The sequence below is a fragment of the Rutidosis leptorrhynchoides genome, chromosome 5 (assembly GCF_046630445.1).
Source record: "Rutidosis leptorrhynchoides isolate AG116_Rl617_1_P2 chromosome 5, CSIRO_AGI_Rlap_v1, whole genome shotgun sequence".
NCBI lineage: Eukaryota > Viridiplantae > Streptophyta > Magnoliopsida > Asterales > Asteraceae > Rutidosis > Rutidosis leptorrhynchoides.
The window spans coordinates 44,781,009-44,801,956 of record NC_092337.1 but is presented as its reverse complement, the minus strand read 5'-3'; the positions used below and the strand labels follow the sequence as shown (position 1 = coordinate 44,801,956).

General features: G+C 35.3%; 2 protein-coding genes and 2 long non-coding RNA genes across 5 annotated transcripts; 3 read left to right on the top strand and 1 right to left on the bottom strand.

The window, feature by feature from the left end:
- The first annotated feature begins 1,982 nt into the window (after positions 1-1,982).
- LOC139848410 (uncharacterized) lies at positions 1,983-3,195 on the top strand. The gene is made up of 3 exons (XR_011759947.1): positions 1,983-2,170; positions 2,506-2,568; positions 2,892-3,195. It is a non-coding gene; the product is annotated as an uncharacterized lncRNA (long non-coding RNA).
- Positions 3,196-3,268: 73 nt separating this feature from the next.
- On the top strand, positions 3,269-6,725 carry LOC139848409 (uncharacterized). The gene is made up of 4 exons (XR_011759946.1): positions 3,269-3,368; positions 3,611-3,844; positions 4,691-4,891; positions 5,034-6,725. It is a non-coding gene; the product is annotated as an uncharacterized lncRNA (long non-coding RNA).
- A 1,534-nt stretch (positions 6,726-8,259) lies between these two features.
- On the top strand, positions 8,260-13,215 carry LOC139846954 (ATP-dependent Clp protease ATP-binding subunit ClpA homolog CD4B, chloroplastic). The gene is made up of 10 exons (XM_071836541.1): positions 8,260-8,407; positions 9,101-9,683; positions 9,772-9,887; positions 9,968-10,090; positions 10,174-10,359; positions 10,440-10,655; positions 10,762-10,979; positions 11,108-11,183; positions 11,261-11,350; positions 11,841-13,215. Exons 2-10 carry the CDS (start codon positions 9,119-9,121, stop codon positions 13,020-13,022), a joined length of 2,772 nt encoding a protein of 923 aa, XP_071692642.1. The 5' UTR covers positions 8,260-8,407; positions 9,101-9,118; the 3' UTR covers positions 13,023-13,215.
- A 2,196-nt stretch (positions 13,216-15,411) lies between these two features.
- On the bottom strand, positions 15,412-18,737 carry LOC139846530 (histone deacetylase 6-like). 2 transcript variants are annotated; one of them, XM_071836012.1, is made up of 6 exons: positions 18,079-18,737; positions 17,101-17,541; positions 16,866-17,008; positions 16,482-16,572; positions 16,250-16,387; positions 15,412-15,754 (listed from the first exon to the last, which is right to left on the bottom strand). In XM_071836012.1, the coding sequence occupies exons 1-5, from the start codon at positions 18,610-18,612 to the stop codon at positions 16,259-16,261; spliced, it is 1,338 nt and encodes a 445-aa protein (XP_071692113.1). In that variant the 5' UTR covers positions 18,613-18,737; the 3' UTR covers positions 15,412-15,754; positions 16,250-16,258. The 2 variants fall into 2 exon arrangements, with proteins under 2 accessions (XP_071692113.1, XP_071692112.1); XM_071836011.1 differs by having other exon boundaries at positions 16,263-16,387.
- Positions 18,738-20,948: the final 2,211 nt, after the last annotated feature.

The window sequence follows — 20,948 nt, the reverse complement described above, 5'->3', positions numbered from 1 at the left end:
ATTATAAATCGTGAACATGTATCCAACGTGTCACCTCCTCCTTTTTCCTGTCCACGAGTCATCCGATGTGGCATTGTTTAATTGGTTATTTTTTTAATGTCTGATGACATGGAATCCCGCTAAAACAAATTTTGAATTCAAAATCAATTAAATCGGCGCTTTTTTTTAATTCTCCGTATTATATTATTATACGGTTCATAAACCGTCCTCTCTTTCTTCAAAAATCAGAGCTCCCAAAATCCATTCCAATCGCGATTATGATCAGATGATGCTGCAATTGAGCACGTCGTTGCCACCAATTAATCCGTCATACTTTTCGCTACAGAACCGTACAACTTTTATATGTTATCGGCATAATACTCGGCGGCGACGAACCCTTTATACGCTAAATCTGCAATCGATATTTTTGGAAACAGGTATGTTCATTGCCTTCATGTTTAACGATCTGATTTGCAGTTTAAATAATCATATCCTTCGGAATCAATTTTGAAGTAATACGTTTAGGGTTTATTCTTCCTTTGCACCCTTCTGATTGTGAAAACTTTTACCCTAAATGATTAGGGTTTTCAATTATTTGGTGAATATGCGATTTGGAAGACTGAAATCTATCTAATCGGTTGTATATCTTTTGCTTTTTGGAAGGTAAATTTGTCTCAATAGAACGGCTAAGGAAATCAATTCATACCACTTATCATCGGATACAGGTACTTTCATGAATTATATTATTATTATTATTATTATTATTATTATTATTATTATTATTATAATAAAAAACTTAAAAGTATTAAAACTTACAAAAAATTAGTGGGAAGCCTAGAGACAATCTGGGCCCCCACACCTCTAGCAATAGCAAAACCTATCCTAGTAAAAATATGAGCAGCAGCACCGGCACCAATATCTTGCGCCATCGAACTCTTCTGAACCCGCTTTAGCAAAGAAACAGCATCCTTTTCTAATTCCCCAAGGGAAGAAAATGAGAAAGGAATGAAACCATAACCAATTGCCTGACAGCTAGATTCGTACTTGACCCGCTTCCGACGAGCCGCATCAACCACAGCACGTCCAGGGACAAAGTCAGAAAGCCCAGACTGTGTCAAAGGAGAAGACCCTGTCAAGTCAACACAAACATCGCGACCACAATCCCAGGAATAAAGTAACACATCTGCAGGTCTGAGGGCCCTGTCGTTCCCTCCAGACAACTCAATGTCAACCTCCTTTCTCGCTGAAATCCCAGATCGATAACAAACATCAACAAGGGAATCCCGAACAACATTATGTCGATGCTTAATACCCACCATATCAGCACAAGACACCGCGTGTTTTTTATTATTATTATTATTATTATTATTATTATTATTATTATTATTATTATTATTATCATCTCTAGGCTTCCCACTAATTTTTTGTAAGTTTTAATACTTTTAAGTTTATTATTATTATTATTATTATTATTATTATTATTATTATTATTATTATTTATTGATTTTATTATTATTATTAATTCGACCATATATGAAACTGTGGAATTTGTTTTGATGATTAAGCTAATGATTCTGATTATCTTAGACAACCTCCATTTCAATCAAAACACGATACTTGGGTTACTTTTTTTTTTTTTTTTTTGAATAAATAGCAGATTTTTCAAGGTACACTGTCTTGGTTCTGTTGACATAATATGTTATTGAATAATTCCTTTAAAGTTTTTATCAGTAAACGAATTTTGAAAATATATGATTGTTGGTAAATTTTGTTGTTTGTATTTGAATCGATTTTTTCGATTATGTATATGTAAGCATCAGCTTTTGAATGTCATGGCATGTATTTTACTGCAGGGGTTTTACTATTATGAGTTCATCAGGTCTAAAGTTGACTCGGGTATTATTTATAAAATATATATATGTGTAAGGTGTAACATTAATTAATGTCGTGAACATAAATGGTCGATTGTGTTCGAAACCTGTTTATTTTTTGGCAAAGTATTATGTCATTGCAATAATATAGCTTTGTGTGTGCTCTTGCAGGTGAGGCTGATATAGTTGGGATTGCAGGTAGCTATAGCTGGTTTACAGAATAGAATGCTCCCGATGCAACTGGGGGACGGGTGTCTAAAATGCATTGTTATAGTGGCACTCTAGACCGAACCTGGTTGTATGCCTAGATTGGATTGCAGGTAGCTTTAAATAATTGTTTTGTTTTATCTTATATTTTTAATTTTATGGTTTCAATTACTTAAAATTAATCTGAAAGCGTGAATTCAGTAACCAAATTAGAGTGATTATTCAACAACCTAATTTCCAAATTTCAATTTTGCATAATTGCAACCAAATTCCAGATTTTTATAATAGAGTGAACATTTGGGGTATAAATTAGGGTTTCCAGCGATTTATTTCAAAATTAGGTTGTTTGATGTTGTAATAGCTATGATGTACGTGAGCAAGATGTTTCTATATGTTTTTTTATGTACAATGTTTATTACTTTGTGTTTTTGTTGTCTGACATTTGCAGATGTAGGTTATATGTCGGTTGTTGCTACCGAACAGGTACTACCGAGCAGGTGTTATCGAACAGGTACTACCAGTGTATATGAATGTTTAGGAATCTGATATATATTCATTGGGTGTATATCGTGTTGTCTTTATTTAGGTAATAATCCATTTCATAAACCTTACAATTTGACTTTTTATGTAAATTAAAAATGTTCAGACTTCAAAAGTGATATGAGATGAATAAGTTAGATAGATTTAAGATCTATTTTCTGAAAAATTTGCATCTTTGAATATGAAAGGAAAGAATTTGCATATGTATATGAGTAATCTGAAACTAGAAAGAAACTGGATTGACTTTATTAGCCAAAGCACTTTCTTGGTCTGAATCTAGAATTACTTTTACAGTTTCCAGGAAGTGGTACCTTTATGTGCTGGGAATGTTTTGGGAGCTCAAACTCGAAGACTTAACATTATCTCTTCTGGTGTAAGGAGCTAAGGAACAATGGACTAAATGTTTTAGGTCAACCCGGTTACCATTATCTCTTCTGCTATTGCTGATGTATTATTCGTTATGGTACCCTGATTCGCATTAACTTTTCGTTACCTGTGCACTATCTGCTATTGCAGTTTTTAATAACATATGTCTTACCCGTTCCAATTACCATTTAACACTACAAGATACATGTACACTATTTGTTAGTTGTTTAATCATCCAAAGTACTCTATCAACAAAATGTTTATTGTAATTACTATGATACTGTACTTCGTCACGATTTCATTACTTAATATCTAATATTGTGTTTGTGTTTTGTTTTTGTAGTCACTCGGAACCATTTTTAATAATCAATCGGTTCATGTCTCATACAATTATCTGATATACAGGTTTTGTTATACTAATCTTTAAACTTCTAATAAGAAATATTTTATGGTGATGGTCATTAAGCTAGGTAATAGTGGGTGCATCAAAGGTGTTTGATAAAATGTTTGTGACAAATATAATTATATAACTGATACATCCAATATCAGATAATATTTATACATAAATACAGTAGATGTATTTATCTACAAATCATAAATGTAATACTTCACAAATTAAAGGCTATTATTTTCTCTTATCGTTATAGAACGGGCATAAGACAAATTGAATGGAGTAAAGCTGGGTGGTGGAGGAAACTCAATACACTAACTAACTCAGAGATCATTCATTAACATGTCTCGAGATATTACGGTGATTAAATGGTGATTTTTTTCATAATGTATTAACGGTCATTAGATGAAATGGATCTGCATTTAATACCGGTGGCGGTGGTGGAAGATAATAAGCGTTTGAGGTCAATCATTACGTGTACAACTGATAGGTATTTCATTTGTTACTTTCGTGCATTTTTATGTTAATATTTGTTTATAATATATTATAAAAATTAGTCGAGGTGAGCTTCTATTTGTGTTGCAAATTTGTTAGCTGATATTCAAATCAATATGCTGTTACCTTAACCTTAAATTAATACTGTATGTGCTAAAAGTACTAATGTTATATGTTAACTGAGATTAGGGTACTCTGCTGAAATTAAACGGGCTGTATGAATGTATTATGTTTTTGGTAAATTATGATTTTTAGGTGTTTACCGGTAAATGGCAACTAAATGGGTTTCTATACTTATTATATTACCGATTTTGGTTCGAATTATATGAATGGAATGGACATATAATATTGTTGAAAAAGATATGGCTTCAGTGATTTCATATCTTCGTGTTTCAAGTGATAACTGGTTTTGTTGAATGCAACTTTACAGTGGTATTTGGGTAAGTCATTCAGTAAGATGATGATTTTAACATTCATATATGTGTCCAGCTGTTTTTTTTCTTAATCTATTTATCTTTTAAGCAAGAATTTATACAAACCGATAGATTGCTTACTTTGTACAACCTATACATGATTGTGTGATTGAATGATTACTTACCTTCCGATTAAAATTAAACCCTCCTGGGTAAGTATTCTAGGACATTTTCATTGATTAATAATACTGTTATTTAGTTTTGAAGAATGCACGATTTTGAAGAATATCAAAATTTTGGATACAAAAAAGTACATGGTAGTTGACTACGTGGCAGTATTGTCCTTGACTACTGCTATAAAAAAATAGTACCATTGACAGTAGTATTTCACAAGAAAAATAATTTGGTTATAGCAAAAATTATTGAAGGTGTCAAAATGGACGGGTCGTTCGAGTTTGGTTGGCCCTGAAACATTTTCTTATTATCCGCTGTTTTTAAGATCGTCAAGAAAGATTTCGCGCAGTTACATCCCGCTTATTATCGTGGTGTTGTTGATGCACTCATTGTTTATGATATTAGTTGACGTGGTACTTTCGATAGTATTAAATGATGGATTTCTGAACTTAATAGTAAGTCCACTTTTCTTTTCTACTTTTCTTATTTTCTTATTTTACTTATGAGGCATACGTTTACCTGTTGAAATGGCAGATGGGTAAAAGTGAGTCATTAATGATGATTATTATTTAAAGAGTGATTATTGGTTTTTCACAGGTTCTAATTGTTGACTTTTAGTTGGTTTTTCTAAGTGAGATGGTGGCTGCAGTTAACGGGTTTTATAGTCAAGTAGACGAAATGAAATTGACATTAGTATGGTATTCGATAAACTAAAGGTATGAGTATTTTTTCAATGGTGGCTGCAGTTATTATAAACGGCGAAGGTTTGTTCCGTAATTTAGAATTAAAGTTCTGTTTTACAAGAAACTTGCGTCTTATATGGTCAATATTAAGGGAGAAAGGTACACACCTAAGATTTTTTTAGTTGTGACCTAAGATATTAAATTTTGTCAAACACTAAGCAAATATAGTTAGAACCATGATGTGTTGCACAATAATATTTGGTTCAGGGCTTTTAGTCTATAGATTTGAGATGTTTAAACTTCAAGACAGTGTAGGTACCATCCAAACTCTATGTAAAAAGCTAAAACTGTAACCTAATGTTTGTTGGTGATGAGAAAGTTGTTTAATTGTCTTTCATTGACTTTATAATACACAATAACTTTGTAATAGTTATCCTATTGCCTTACAATCTTTAAGGTCCAACAAAGCATTGTAGGTATATATTAACATATATTGTTAATGTATATGTATTTAATTTGTATGATGTAGGGATTGGAAGAAAATTCTTTGGGGACTTCCATGTAGTTCAGAGACTTTCAGGTTTACTACAATGCATCAGTCGGAGAATGGAAATATTGGAAGGTACAATAAATCATTATTGACTAACATATGCAAAGTTTTTTATTTTAGACTAGAAGAGAGATGATTTAATCACATGATTTATTTATGATATGTTACCTAATTTTTAAAGTAAATTGGCTTAGCATAATGTTTATTTGTGTTATAAGCTCATACCAATCTTGCTACAACGGAAGTTCTTTTGTTCTTTCATCATTAAGGTGCAGTAACGTAAGTGGCAAATGCCAAATGAGTTAGATAATGCATTCGACAAAAACGTATTACAAATTGAACAATTGATACAAAATCTTAAAGAGAAAACGAGTGACATGTGAAACACCTACAAAGTATGTTACAATGGTCGTATTGTTTTCGTCTCAATTTTTTTTATCAACAGGACATAAATAGTGAGCCTTTTAATGTCAAGCATCATTCTCTTTAGGTGTGATGTCATAATCGATGCAGTCTCTTGTGTAATTGGTATTGTAATTGTTGTGGAAGATGTATTATTACAAAGTTTGGAAGAGAAGATGATTACAAATATAAAGATGGATAGGTTGTTGGTGATGAGAATGCTGAGTTAGTGTGCTTCAAGTCGTGATTGACTTTTGATGGTCAAACGACAAAAGTCAGTTTATAGTTCTTAGGAAACTTTGTTTTGTTTTGGGGTGATAAAGATTTATTGTCCAGATCTTAACATTTGGATTAATAGTATGGATTTTTGGAATTTATTGAGCTTATTTTTGATGAGAATTGATTGGAAAAGTTTAGTAAATTTGCCAGTCAAGTCAAGTATATTCAACAACATAGATGGCATTCAGGACCTATGCAGTTGTTTAGACTTTGTTGCATAAAAATAAAAAGTACATAATGATTTTATGTGCATTCTTACCTCTGCCCTTATGTTGAAAGTACACGTTGTAAAAGGAAATAGATCCCTGATTTTTTCATTCTCAAATATAACCTTCAAGATGAGAATTTAGAGCCGAGGAATTTGATGGGTCAAACACGTTGGGTATTGCTTCAAACTTAAGGAGACTAAAAACTTAAGGAGACTAAAAGGAAAAGATCAACAAGGTCTGATTAGGCAGGTGCCGACTCGCATGTAAATTGAGATTTAATATAAGTTCTTTTGATGAATGCTAATTTTGTATTTATTTTTGATTATTGTAAATTGAGATTTAATATAAGTTCTTTTGATGAATGCTAATTTTGATTGCACACCAAGTCTTATGGATTTACCCGTTTTCAAAAAGAAAATCGGCTAAAGTCTAACACAAAATGTTTATTCAATTACCGCTATAAAGAGCGTACTTTTTATCTATTTCATGTTTACAACAATCAATAACTTAAACTTGTGTTATGAATAAATTTATGAACAAATATTATCAACACTTTGATGATGTGTATTCTTTATACTTTACAAATTCAACCGACAACAGTACTTACAACAATGGCTGTATAATATCGTTATTTCATATATATTTGCAATATAACTTTTGCAATATATACATTTGTATAATATCGATATTATACAACAATGGTTGTATCACATATATCTCAAAGTTGTTCGTTGTTTTAATTTATATAACTTTTTATCCATTTTTTTTGTAGCGTCTGCCAAACGAAATGATGTTTCTGCCTGGACTTCGCAGCGGAAGAACAGTGTCGTGCTTAAATTTAGTTAAAAAATATATATAAATGGAGGTTGAAAGAAGAGAAATCAAAGAGGACACCAAATCTATGTGTGTCTTATGGATTTACACGTTTTCGAAAAAAAAATTCTCTAAAGCCTGGCACCAAATATTTATTCAATTACTGCTACACAGAGTGTTGTTTTTATCTTTTTCGTGATGTAGACAATTAATAAATTGAACTTTTGATATGAATAAACTTTTTAACATATATATTATAAATTTTAATCATGTGTATGGTTTTTACAATAATACTTCAAGACACAGAATAATATATGACAATTATCCTATAATATTGATATTTAATATACGTTGGCTATGTACAATATAAAGTGTTCGAAAGAGTCCCCGTGCAACGCACGGGCTCGATAAATCTAGTATATAATATAATATATAGCTACAAACAAGCATTTATATACTTTATTATGATACATAATATAATATAAATAATATATAGCTACAAAAATTATGTTGAACGAAAAATTGACCGCCAAACTCAATAAATTCGATATTGATCGAGAAATTGGCCGTCGACCGAGAATTTGATCGAGAAGTTGACCGATAACTCCCCCCAATTTTTGACAGCTTGATGAATCTGACTTACCGCCTACAACCCCCAATATTTTTAATTTTTTTTTTGTTTTTTTGTTTTTTTTGTTTGCAACCTTGATCTTGATCATATAATCATATAATCAGTAAATCAAATCAACGGTCCGTGATGCACCAATATTGAATAGCACCGTAACGTTAGCAATCTGTATAATTTTATCCCCAATTTACAGTGGATGAGAATCCATCAAACATGAAATTGCGTGTACAAATAATAATCATCAATTCAATCAATCAATACATACATTAAATTAAATTAGTTAAACAAGATATATAGATACACACCGTCCGTTATCATCCACATCTCTTCAATCCGGTGGACCTTCAATCGCCGATTAACCTGAAGAATCAAAATCCTTCTATCTATTTCGTGTTCTACTTACTTAGGTACAAAATTAATTAATCTTAATCCTTTCTGTCTTTAATCTTCTAAGTATCTGTATCTATATCTTCAAATTAACTTAGGGTTTGTAATTCAATTTCTCTTAATTATGTGTTTGTTAGTTTTGAGCTGCGTATGTATGAATTAGGGCTTTCAGAACTTATTATAGGTTTGTAATTATGCTGATAAGACATTATATATGTTTAGCTGTGTATCAGTGTATATATATGATTGTATAACCTGCAGTTTTCTAATATCATACTGTTTGAATCCATCTCTTAATGTTTTCCTTTTAGTACTTCAACACAAAATGGTTAAGACATCTGAAACAAGCTGAAATAATGATGCTTTCTAGAAGAACGTTTAATAATTGAATGCAATTCCATGTGTTCTTGGCTGTTGGTTCACACAAAAAAGGCCGAGTTACTGATTTAATCTATTTAGATGTCATGTCCTAGTGTATTAATATTGGAAACTTATGTAAGATATCGATTTCTATAATCTTGTACTGTCGCATTATTTTGATGCATATAAATCACATACCTTTTTTGTATTCATTCATACATATGCTGTTTATGTCTTCATGCTATTCCTTGCGAAGAACTGTTGCAAGTTTGGGTTAAATTTGTCATGATGCTACTTCAAATATGGAGAGTATTAACAAGATTATAACTTATTTTTCTTTTGTTTGTTTGCAGAACATTCTGGTTGCAGTCATGGCGGGGGCTTTGGTGCAATCTACCAGTTTTCCTTCTGCAGTTTCCAGTGAAAGCAATGTACGTACAAAGCGATCTGGTAATACGAAAAGAGCTGTTAAGATGATGTACAGCTTACAAGCTTCGTCAGTGACGGTTAGGGGTTTCTCTGGTCTGCGCGGTGTCAATGCCTTAGACAACATGGTCAATAGAGGCCAGGATTTCCACTCGAAGGTTGCAGCAGCTACCTCAGTTCGTAAAGCAAAGCCTAGTCGAATTGTCCCCAAGGCTATGTTTGAACGCTTCACTGAGAAGGCTATTAAAGTAATTATGCTTGCACAAGAGGAGGCAAGACGGCTTGGTCACAATTTCGTTGGGACAGAGCAGATTTTATTAGGTCTTATTGGTGAGGGCACTGGTATTGCTGCAAAGGTGTTGAAATCAATGGGTATTAATTTGAAAGATGCACGTGTTGAAGTAGAAAAAATTATTGGTAGGGGTAGTGGATTTGTTGCTGTAGAAATTCCATTTACTCCTCGTGCAAAACGTGTACTTGAACTCTCGTTAGAGGAGGCCCGACAACTTGGTAACCCCTTTTTCTTGTCGATTTCTGGTTGAGCTGTGATAAATCAAATCAGTGATTACTAATTTTCTACCATGGATTAATGTTTCAGGTCATAATTATATTGGATCAGAGCACTTGCTTCTTGGTTTGCTTCGTGAGGGTGAAGGTGTAGCTGCTCGTGTTCTTGAAAATTTAGGTGCAGACCCTAACAACATTCGCACACAGGCAAGTTATCATCATTACATCTGCTCTACCTTAACCAAATTCGTACTTCCATTATATCCAATCGTCGTGTTACTCAGTAGGTGATCAGAATGGTCGGCGAGAGTGCGGAAGCTGTGGGGGCCGGAGTTGGTGGTGGGACCTCCGGTAACAAGATGCCAACTTTGGAAGAGTACGGTACTAACTTGACAAAGCTAGCAGAGGAGGTAACTTTTATCTTATATTTGACTAAATTATTTTTTTAATCAGTCTTTTACAATATTTTTTCTTCTGCTATGTGCTTTTGTAGGGTAAGCTGGATCCTGTTGTTGGAAGGCAACCACAAATTGAGAGAGTAACACAAATTCTTGGACGACGTACAAAAAACAATCCCTGCCTCATTGGAGAACCCGGTGTTGGAAAGACCGCTATTGCAGAAGGTCTGGCACAAAGAATTGCAAATGGTGATGTTCCAGAAACAATTGAGGGGAAGAAGGTGGGTCCGTCTTTTGTATAGGTTGGTGTCGTAATGTTTTGCAAACACACGGGCAAATTTTAATACTCTTGATTTTGCAGGTGATTACTTTGGATATGGGTTTACTTGTTGCTGGCACAAAGTATCGTGGAGAATTTGAGGAGAGATTAAAGAAGCTGATGGAGGAAATTAAGCAAAGTGATGAGATTATTCTGTTTATTGATGAGGTTCACACGTTAATTGGAGCAGGAGCAGCAGAAGGGGCTATTGATGCTGCTAACATCTTGAAACCTGCTCTTGCTAGAGGTGAATTGCAGGCAAGTGAAAGTTATGATTTTTGTATAATGACAATCGGATATGTTAAATCAGCATGCTGATTTTGCGTTCTCCCTTTCTGATTTTGTAATGTTACTTTTGGTACAGTGTATTGGGGCAACAACAATTGATGAGTACAGGAAGCATATTGAGAAGGATCCAGCACTCGAGAGACGATTCCAGCCTGTAAAGGTGCCTGAGCCGACGGTTGACGAGACCATACAGATCTTAAAGGGGCTTCGAGAACGATATGAGATTCACCACAAGCTCCGGTACACCGATGAATCGCTGGTAGCTGCAGCCCAGTTGTCATATCAGTACATAAGGTTGATGGATCTAGTACTTTCTCATTTGACCAATCTGACCCATTTGCTTTTAAGCTTAATATCTTAAAACCACTATTTTTTTTTTTTTTTTTTTGGTACGTGTCTGATGTGTTTCTTTATACCTGCAGTGACCGCTTTTTGCCAGATAAAGCTATTGATCTAATCGATGAAGCCGGTTCTCGTGTTAGACTTCGTCATGCACAAGTATGTCTTCTGTTGCATATCTTTGTATTGGTTACTTTACTTTAATCGACCATCAATTAATAATCTCTGTTTTTCAGCTCCCAGAAGAAGCCAGAGAGCTCGAGAAAGAACTTAGACAGTTAACAAAAGAGAAGAATGAAGCAGTTCGTGGCCAGGACTTTGAAAAGGTACTTCGTTTTTTGATTTTTCTAGTGTTCATTCGACAGGTGGCAAAATGGGCGAATATATATTATGTTTTGTTCTAGGTCAAAATGGGACAGGTTACGTTGACCGGCTGCATATATGCATATAATAAATTTTGTTGTAGGTCAAAATGGGTCAGGTTACGTTCGCCGAATGCATATATGTCCAACCAGTTTAAATTCTCTAAACGATTATGTGTCAAATATGGTTTACTAATATCATGTTATCCTAATAATAACTAGTAATACTCTCTATGTTCAAATAAATTGAGTTGGGATGCCTTATGGACTCTTGGCACCTTTCCGCCTGTTAAACTTGATCGTTTAGGTGTTATGTTTAGGCTGGTTCTGTTCCAGTTTTCCCTGTTTGAGATAAAACATAATGTATCAATGTAAATCAACACATTTATAAGTAAATAAACATGCTTCGTTTAGTTATCATCTGCACGCATTAATTAACTTGTTGATTTGACAGGCCGGGGAGTTAAGGGATCGAGAAATGGATCTAAAGACTCAAATATCAGCTCTTGTTGACAAGAACAAAGAGATGAGCAAGGCCGAAACCGAGGCGGGAGAGGAAGGCCCGACTGTAACCGAAGCCGACATTCAGCATATCGTCTCATCTTGGACCGGCATACCAGTTGAGAAAGTCTCAACCGATGAATCCGACCGTCTCCTCAAAATGGAAGAAACCCTTCACACCCGAATCATCGGTCAAGATGAAGCCGTCAAAGCCATAAGTCGCGCCATCCGCCGAGCCCGTGTCGGTCTCAAAAACCCTAACCGTCCCATAGCCAGTTTCATCTTCTCCGGGCCAACCGGTGTAGGAAAATCAGAACTCGCTAAAGCCTTAGCCGCTTACTACTTCGGTTCAGAAGAAGCCATGATTCGGCTCGACATGAGTGAGTTCATGGAGAGACACACCGTCTCGAAACTCATCGGTTCCCCTCCCGGTTACGTTGGGTACACCGAAGGTGGTCAGTTAACCGAAGCGGTCCGTCGTCGGCCGTACACCGTTGTCCTATTCGACGAAATTGAAAAAGCCCACCCTGATGTGTTCAACATGATGCTTCAAATTCTTGAAGACGGAAGGTTGACCGACAGCAAGGGAAGAACCGTTGACTTCAAAAACACACTCCTAATCATGACTTCGAACGTCGGAAGTAGCGTAATTGAGAAAGGTGGCCGGAGAATCGGGTTTGACCTTGACTACGATGAGAAGGACAGTAGCTACACAAGAATCAAAAGTTTAGTCACTGAAGAACTCAAACAGTATTTCAGACCTGAGTTCTTGAACAGGTTAGACGAAATGATTGTTTTCCGACAGTTGACTAAACTTGAAGTCAAAGAGATAGCCGATATAATGTTGAAGGAAGTTTTCGAGAGGTTAAAAGTTAAAGAAATCGAGCTTCAAGTGACTGAGAGGTTCAGGGACCGGGTAGTGGAAGAGGGTTATAACCCTAGCTACGGTGCAAGGCCATTAAGACGAGCGATTATGAGGCTGTTGGAAGACAGCATGGCGGAAAAGATGCTTTCACGCGATATTAAGGAGGGCGATTCGGTCATTGTTGATGTCGATTCAGACGGAAATGTTACCGTCCTCAATGGTAGCAGTGGAGCTCCACCAGAGTCGTTGCCCGAGCCGATATCGGTGTAAACAAAGGTCAGGCCAGTATCTGATGTTTAAAGTTATAAGGCGGAGATGTTGTTTGTGCTGTTTGTGGTCCATTTCAATTAATATATGTATGTAGCATATATAGATGTAAAACATAAGTCTTTTTATTGAGGTAGTGAACTTATGGTCCTGCCCAATATCTTCCTCTAATAAAACCTAAAAGCATTCCGGTTTTCCTCTTTTTTTGTTTGTTTGTTTGTTTGTTTGTATATTGTGTTTGTGCTTGTACACAGTAACTGTTTTTCTGTTGTTTTCACAGGTTAGTAGAGCATATGTTTTAGTGTGGTTTCATAAAACTTATGATGTATGTATAATGTTTATGTTGTAGTAATAAGAAAATAAAAGTAAACTGTGCCATGGAGTAACAAGTACAAACACGGAAACACCAAATTTTTTTTGAAATAAGAATAAGAAACTGAATTTATTAAAGGATCGTCAAAAACCCAATTTACAGAAGCCCATATCAAGTCCTAGCGGCTACATTCTTCACTCTATGGCCCCAAAACATTTGCAGTATCATTAGGCTACCCTTTGAAGCTCTCACCACCACCTTCATCATGCTGATATAGGTTAGTGTTGCAAGGCCCTTTTTTTAGATATTTTTATATGTCTAAATCCGGTCACCGTCAATCCTATGGTGAACATCACCCACCTAGACAACAACCGGCCTGGGCTGGGCTGGGCTGGGCTGGGCTGGGCTAATGATGATGATGATGTGGACAAAGTGGGTGTGGTGATGGTAACTCCGGTGAGGTGGCTGCAATGATCAAAAGGATCCAGCAGTTGGCAAGATGCTGGTGTGTGTGATCTGACCGTAGGATGACGTTGGTTTGTGTTATTATGTTCGAGAGAAACAAGTTACATTAGATTTAGATGGATGAAGGGAAAGGGTTGTGTACACACGTGTGATGGAAAGTGACAAGTGGCAGAATTCTAGTTGGATGACGTAGGACAGATTGCTTATTCAGCCGTCTAGTAAACAGCTAGAATTCCATTACTCATTGGACAATGATAAATCCACCATCATTTTTTATTCATCCATCAAAAAATATGCATCGCATAGTTGTACAGTACATGTAAATAATACACTGTGATGGTGGATGTATTAAAAATAGTGGTGAATGTATCATCTCCCTTACTCATTAGGGTAACATATTTAAGGAATAAGGAATTTACTAATTAGAGTGTGGATGTTTTCACTAATGTGTCCTTAAATCTTCTTCCTTGAACTCTTAAAGCTTGCAACACATACGTACTATATCTCGAATCTGGATATTATAAACAAGGTGGACACTACTATAATAAATTTTTTCTTTTTAATGCACCATTTTCTCTTCATTCCACCCAAATTTGGGTGTAGGTCCGAGCCTTTTGCAACAAAGTGACATGGATTGACTTAATGTTTGTTAAAACAAAATGTTACTTCCAAATATGGCATGAGATAAGTTTCATAACATATCAAGTGGTTAAACCATTTTATTTTAATATTTTTAAAATTAAAACTGGATGGGATTTGTTAGGATGATCTACCAAGCTTAATATTACTTTTCTTTTCTTTTTATGTTTTTTCTGTTAATGAATTGCTTATTAATACAAATGTTGAATTCTCAAGTAAAAACCTTTTATCTATAATCTAGCAAAAACTTGTAATTCTCCTGTAACTTCTCTTTTTTTTTGGCGAACCATGAACTTTCATCAACTGATGAAAGAACCAATTACAAAACGACATATGACAAGTTCCGAACCGCCTCCCCACTAGAAAACAACACTAGAAAAACAAAAAACCTAGAAAAACTATCTAAAGACGAGCAGGATCTAACTAACAAACAAAACAGGCACACAAAGCTACTAAATCAAAAAGGCGAAACGAAACCAACCAAAACCATCATAAAAACCTAAACATGGGCGAAAACAGTTCACACATCTACCAAACCAAAAAGGCGAAATGAAACCAACCAAAACCATCATAAAAACCTAAACATGGGCGAAAACAACTCACACAGACGACGAAGGCCAACAAAAACCACCAATCAAAAACATAAAAGGCACTAAAACAACTCGAGAGCGCATCTAAACACGAGAACAAACACCTGCCGACAAACTAAATCCCTGTAACTATAAAGTTGAAGGCATAATATAATAATAATTATTATTATTACTCTTAAATCATTAATTACTAAATTTTTAATTACTTATATAAATATAAATATGTGAATTGAATAGACTCACTTTTTATATGTCGAATCAAATCAAATATTGTTGATGGAAAATGGTGACTAATGCTCCCTAAAACAAAAAAAAAAAAAAAAAAAAAAAAAAAAAAAAAAAAAAAAAAAAAATAAAAATCAACGACGTAGGTAGATAATGACTAGAATAAGATAAGGCATCCCCATAAGCAATACATATAACATATTGGATTTTGAACCAACTGATGTAAACTAAAATCCATGTATGAAACATAAATTCCAAGTACTAAAACCAGTCTAATACAATTCATCCATGTACGCTTCCTTAGACAATTAGACCAAAGATTTACAAGACACGCGAATTTTGAATTTTACTCTTCTAGTTGTTCTAATTTAAGAAAAGGAAAACCATTTCAGAACATTTTGTAGCATAAAACAACGTCGACCAATAACGAAGCAGAGACTTATGAGCGAGCAGCATCTCCATCTATCATGTCTTCTTCCTTCATGTTACCCCTCGCATGGTCCCTGACAATGTTTTTAGTTTTCAATCCAAAGTTAAATTACATAAAAAAATGGATTATTACGGCTATATACATCATACTAAAATTCTAAACAAGTTACCTCTATGTTACTGTTTATTTGAAATGTTTTTTTTCTTGAGACTGCATGTCATAACATTTTGAATTTTTTTTTCCTTTCAAAAAGCTGACAATTAAATCTTTGGACATGAAGTCTATAAAGTGGTTCCAGCACCCCGAGTCCATATCTTATACTCTTTATACTAGTGATGGCCAAATAGTCACATTGGTGGGTTGGGTCATGAATCAAAATGGCTATTTTTTTAGTACAGTCTAGTTCAATGAATTAATCTTTCCCATGAACAAACTGTGTCATGCGATCAAAATAATTATACCGTACCCATTTGACCTGTTACAAATAAAACATGATAAGCCTAATCCGCCCAATCAGAGAAGTAAAAGGGTCAAGAACTGCAGTGTCTAGATTTTGTGAAATACTTACAGTCTTACACTACCTTGTACCATTATGATTTGCACTGAAACTTTGACGTCTAGGCTTGTCATCTTCATCAACATCCGAATCATATTCCTGACCACTCCATATGCGTGGTTTTGGCCGTTTCTCCATTGGCTCCTCCGCCTATATTATATATTATAAATAGATAGATATATATTACACATTAACAATCTATCAACACTAGCGTGAATATAACTGAAATTGTAGAAAAACTTGCCTCTTCAGGGACTTCTGTGACAGGTGGCGTCGTCTGAAATGGCACACTCGGAGAATGTGGTAATCTAGACAGTTGCTCTAGCAGCATATTCCTGTTATTATAACACATTTTCATTAAACCATAATGATAATGATAATGATCATACATAAAAAATAAAATAATAATTAAGCTCGTATACATTAGTAAAAACTTCATGCGACTTTCAACCCATTTGACCCACTTGAGACAAGACGAAAATTGATACATTCATAAAAGGATAAAACTTCAAACTTCAATGAATAATATAAAACTTAAGTGTAACCTATAATATATACACCAAACAAACGATATATGCACAAGCCCTAAATGAGCAAACAATAGTCACATTTCACAATACAATCTAACCTGATTTTCTCCAAATCTTTCGGAGTATTCTGGTTTTCAAGGGGACTCGGCTCAACATGTAGCGTGTAATCCGGCCCAAAATACTCATAATACTCGTTATAAGGCAGCTTATTATCAGGTTCAACACCCACTGCAACTGCTGTCTGTAATTTATTTATAAAAAAATACTCAATCATCAATACAGCTTCTTCATATACATACATATATACACACGCACACATGAAGAACAGGATACCTCATAACACCAGCACCGTGCGACATTACGGATAGTATAACCACCACCACCTAAAACCATGAGAGGAACATTAAACGATCTGAGATACCTAAGACAATCAGCGTGACCTTTCACAGATAAATTGAAGCACCCAAGTCTGTCACCAGCTAACGAATCGGCCCCACACTGAAGCACAACAGCATCAGGCTGATAAACTTCCATAACCTTATGAATAATCGGTCTAAACAAACTTCGGAAGCTATCATCATCCATACCATCATTCAACGGAACGTTCAACGCATAATACTTGCCCTGATTTGCACCAATATCTTTAATATGACCCGTTCCAGGAAAAAAGTCGCCAAATTTGTGAAAAGAAACCGTCATCACCCTGTCGGTAGTAAAAAAAGCTTCTTCAACCCCATCTCCATGGTGAATATCAATATCCACATATAACACTCGCTGTATAATACCATTATTAAGTTAAACACCACATACACCATATTTTGCATTATAACAATATCTACACCGTATTTCATGATAGCAATATCTGAACAGTCACATAAAATAGTTATATAATACATTTTTTTTTATGAACAGCAGTTTATGAATCATCCAAGGGGACTAAACCACCCACGCGTTCATCTCCCGCAATTGCATAACCCGCCCCCAACTGCAACCCAGGAGCAAAGCCGGCCCAATCCGAGGGCATGGCGGTAAACCCCCCTCCCCACTGCCCCCGCAACGCGATGTGCGGAAGGCACCCTTGGGTGGAATTCAAGGGTTAAGGGGCAACCTTGTGTGCAATGCTGCACTACACGGGAGTCGAACTCCTGACCTCGCGCTCAGAGAGACAGGCCACTACCACATAAGCTACAACACAAGGTTATAGTTATACACATTTGACCATATGAATTATACACGGATATGTATACAATTAGGGCAATATAAACCTACAAAAAAGGAGTAATAAGCAAAGATAGAAACAAGCATACATACCCTATGAACTTTAAGCAACTCAAGTATCCCCAAAACAATATCATTCACATAACAAAACCCTGAAGCTTCAGACTTTTTAGCATGATGCAACCCACCAGCCCAATTAATCGCAATATCAGCATCCTGTCTATTCAACTTAACCGCCGCACCAATCGACCCACCAGCAGACGCTTGACAGAAATCAAAAATTCCATCAAAAACAGGACAATCTTCACCAACATTGAATCTTTTCAAGTGACGTGTATGTGTATGATCTTGTACGGCGTCTGGTTGAACAGAAGCTAAGAAATCGACGTAATCATCGGAATGAAACTTACGGATGTCTTCAGAAGCGGCCGGAAAAGGCCGTACGATCTCCATACGACGGTGAAGAGAGTAGTGGATGATGAGATTGTGGGCCATACGAATACGGTGGGGTTTCATTGGGTGGCCTTGACCGTAATAGTAGTCGCCGATTGAGGGTTCGTAGAAGTAGGTTACGCGGCGTTTTTTTCCGTCGGGTCCGCTGGCGAGAGACGCGCCGGATTCGACCATTGTGGTGGTAGGAATGGGGCGGCGGCGGTGGTGGTGATTGTGAGTGGCGGAGTAGGGCTGTGACGGTCGGCCGGACGGACGATGTAATGAAGGACTGTAATTTTGAGAAAGAAGGAAATTAGGTTTGTAACATCAATAAATTAAATTTCATTTCATCAATTTTTCGAAAGTTATAAAGAATATAAATAGAGTAAACCAGTGGTGAAACTAGAAATTTTTTTATTGGTGGCGAAACTTTTTTTGATAGCGTAGAAAGTTTTTTGAGAGAAATAAGGAGGTTTTGAAGAAAAAATATGGTGGTTTTTGGGCAAAGTGTGAAGATTTTTGACAATATACGAGGTTTTAGGGCAAAATACAGAGGTTTTGAGACAAAATATGAAAACATTGGGGCAAAAAAAATTTACCGGAGGCAAAATTGAAAAATTCAAAAATTTTACATCAAAAATTGCAAATCGACTGAAATTTGAAATTATGTGCCAAGCGTGTTAAAAAATCCTCGGTTGAAATTTGAACCCATTTTTGCACGATGAATAGATAACGATGCTATGAGCAAGACTTTCCGAATGCTTGCTTCCATTCAAAATATTTTTGACGTCGAAAAAGTCGTTTTGAAATTTCTAAGGTGAATTTTGAATTTTCTGATTTTACAATAATAATTACCTTTGCATTTGAATTCTTTTGTTTATTTAAATACCATTTTGATACTTATTTTTTTGTGTAACACTGTATTTAGGTACATTGAGAATATTTTTGGGGTTAATATATCATCACTAGCCACAAATCATTACACGTTTAGTGACATCTTGGTTTAATGGTTCGATTATTTTGTTACACATTTTTATATCTCTCAATTCATAACTCTATAATTGTTTCTATTTTAAAATTTGATATTAAATGCAAATATATTTGACTATAGTTTTGTTTCGATATAATTCATAGCCGCAAAACACATTTCGAGCACATTATGTTTGGCCCATAGTATGGCTGAATTATGTGGCAAGCGTGTTAAAAAATCTTCGGTTGAAAATTAGACCCATTTTCACACAATGAATAGATAACGACAATATGAGCGAGACCTTAGTCAAGGGTTTTGCTATTTTGGAAAAATCTTGGATGAATCTTCTGTAGTAACCAGGTAATCCTAAAAATTGGCGTATGTGTTTCGGAGTTTTCGGGGTTTCCCATTTTTCAACGGTTTCAATCTTTGCCGGATCCACCTGAATACCTTCTTTGTTCACTATATGACCGAAGAATTGAACTTCTTCCAACCAAAATGCACACTTTGAAAACTTAACGTATAGTTTTTCTTTCCTCAACAACTTTAGCACTTTTCTTAAATGTTCTTCGTGCTCTTGATCATTCTTTGAGTAGATAAGTATGTCATCGATGAAAACAATGACAAACTTGTCAAGATATGGTCCACACACTCGGTTCATAAGGTCCATGAACACAGTTGGTGCGTTAGTTAAACCAATTGGCATAACCATAAACTCGTAATGACCGTAACGCGTCCTAAAAGCTGTTTTCGGAATATCATCCTCCTTCACCCGCATTTGATGATATCCAGAACGTAAATCGATCTTCGAATAAACCGACGAGCCTTGTAGTTGATCAAATAAGTCGTCGATTCTCAGTAGTGGATAACGGTTCTTGATGGTAAGTTTGTTCAACTCTCGATAGTCGATACACGACCTGAATGTACCATCTTTCTTTTTGACAAACAAAACAGGAGCTCCCCATGGTGATGTGCTTGGTCGAATGAAACCACGCTCTAAAAATTCTTGTAATTGGCTTTGGAGATCCTTCATTTCGCTAGGTGCGAGTCTGTATGGAGCACGATGAAAGGACCCGTTCATATACATTATAAACGATTCACAATAGTTGATTACATCGCGAGGTATTTGACCTCTATATGATACATTTTACAAACATTGCATTCGTTTTAAAAGACAAACTTTCATTACATCGAAAGTTGACAGGCATGCATACCATTTCATAATATTCATCTATAAATGATCTAATCTGTCATTTAATTAATCATAATCTTTACTGAACTCAACGACTTGAATGCAACGTCTTTTGAAATATGCCATGAATGACTCCAAGTAATATCTTTAAAATGAGCAAATGCACAACGGAAGATTTCTTTAACACCTGATAATAAACATGCTTTAAAGTGTCAACCAAAAGGTTGGTGAGTTCATTAGTTTATCATAATCATTCGTTTCCATCATTTTAATAGACCACAAGAATTTCATTTCCAGTTCTCATAAATATACGTCCCATGCATAGAGACAAAAATTATTCATATGGTGAACACCTGGTAACTGACATTA

Coding starts and splice junctions, on each gene's coding strand:
- LOC139846954 (XM_071836541.1), top strand. CDS start 9,119: ATGGCGGGGGCTTTGGTGCAATCTACCAGTTTTCCTTCTGCAGTTTCC. Junction 10,980..11,107: donor TTGTCATATCAGTACATAAG/GTTGATGGATCT, acceptor TTATACCTGCAG/TGACCGCTTTTTGCCAGATA. Junction 11,351..11,840: donor GTGGCCAGGACTTTGAAAAG/GTACTTCGTTTT, acceptor TTGATTTGACAG/GCCGGGGAGTTAAGGGATCG.
- LOC139846530 (XM_071836011.1), bottom strand. CDS start 18,612: ATGGTCGAATCCGGCGCGTCTCTCGCCAGCGGACCCGACGGAAAAAAA. Junction 17,542..18,078: donor AGTTGCTTAAAGTTCATAGG/GTATGTATGCTT, acceptor GGTATTATACAG/CGAGTGTTATATGTGGATAT. Junction 15,755..16,262: donor GCAAATCATAATGGTACAAG/GTAGTGTAAGAC, acceptor AAACATTGTCAG/GGACCATGCGAGGGGTAACA.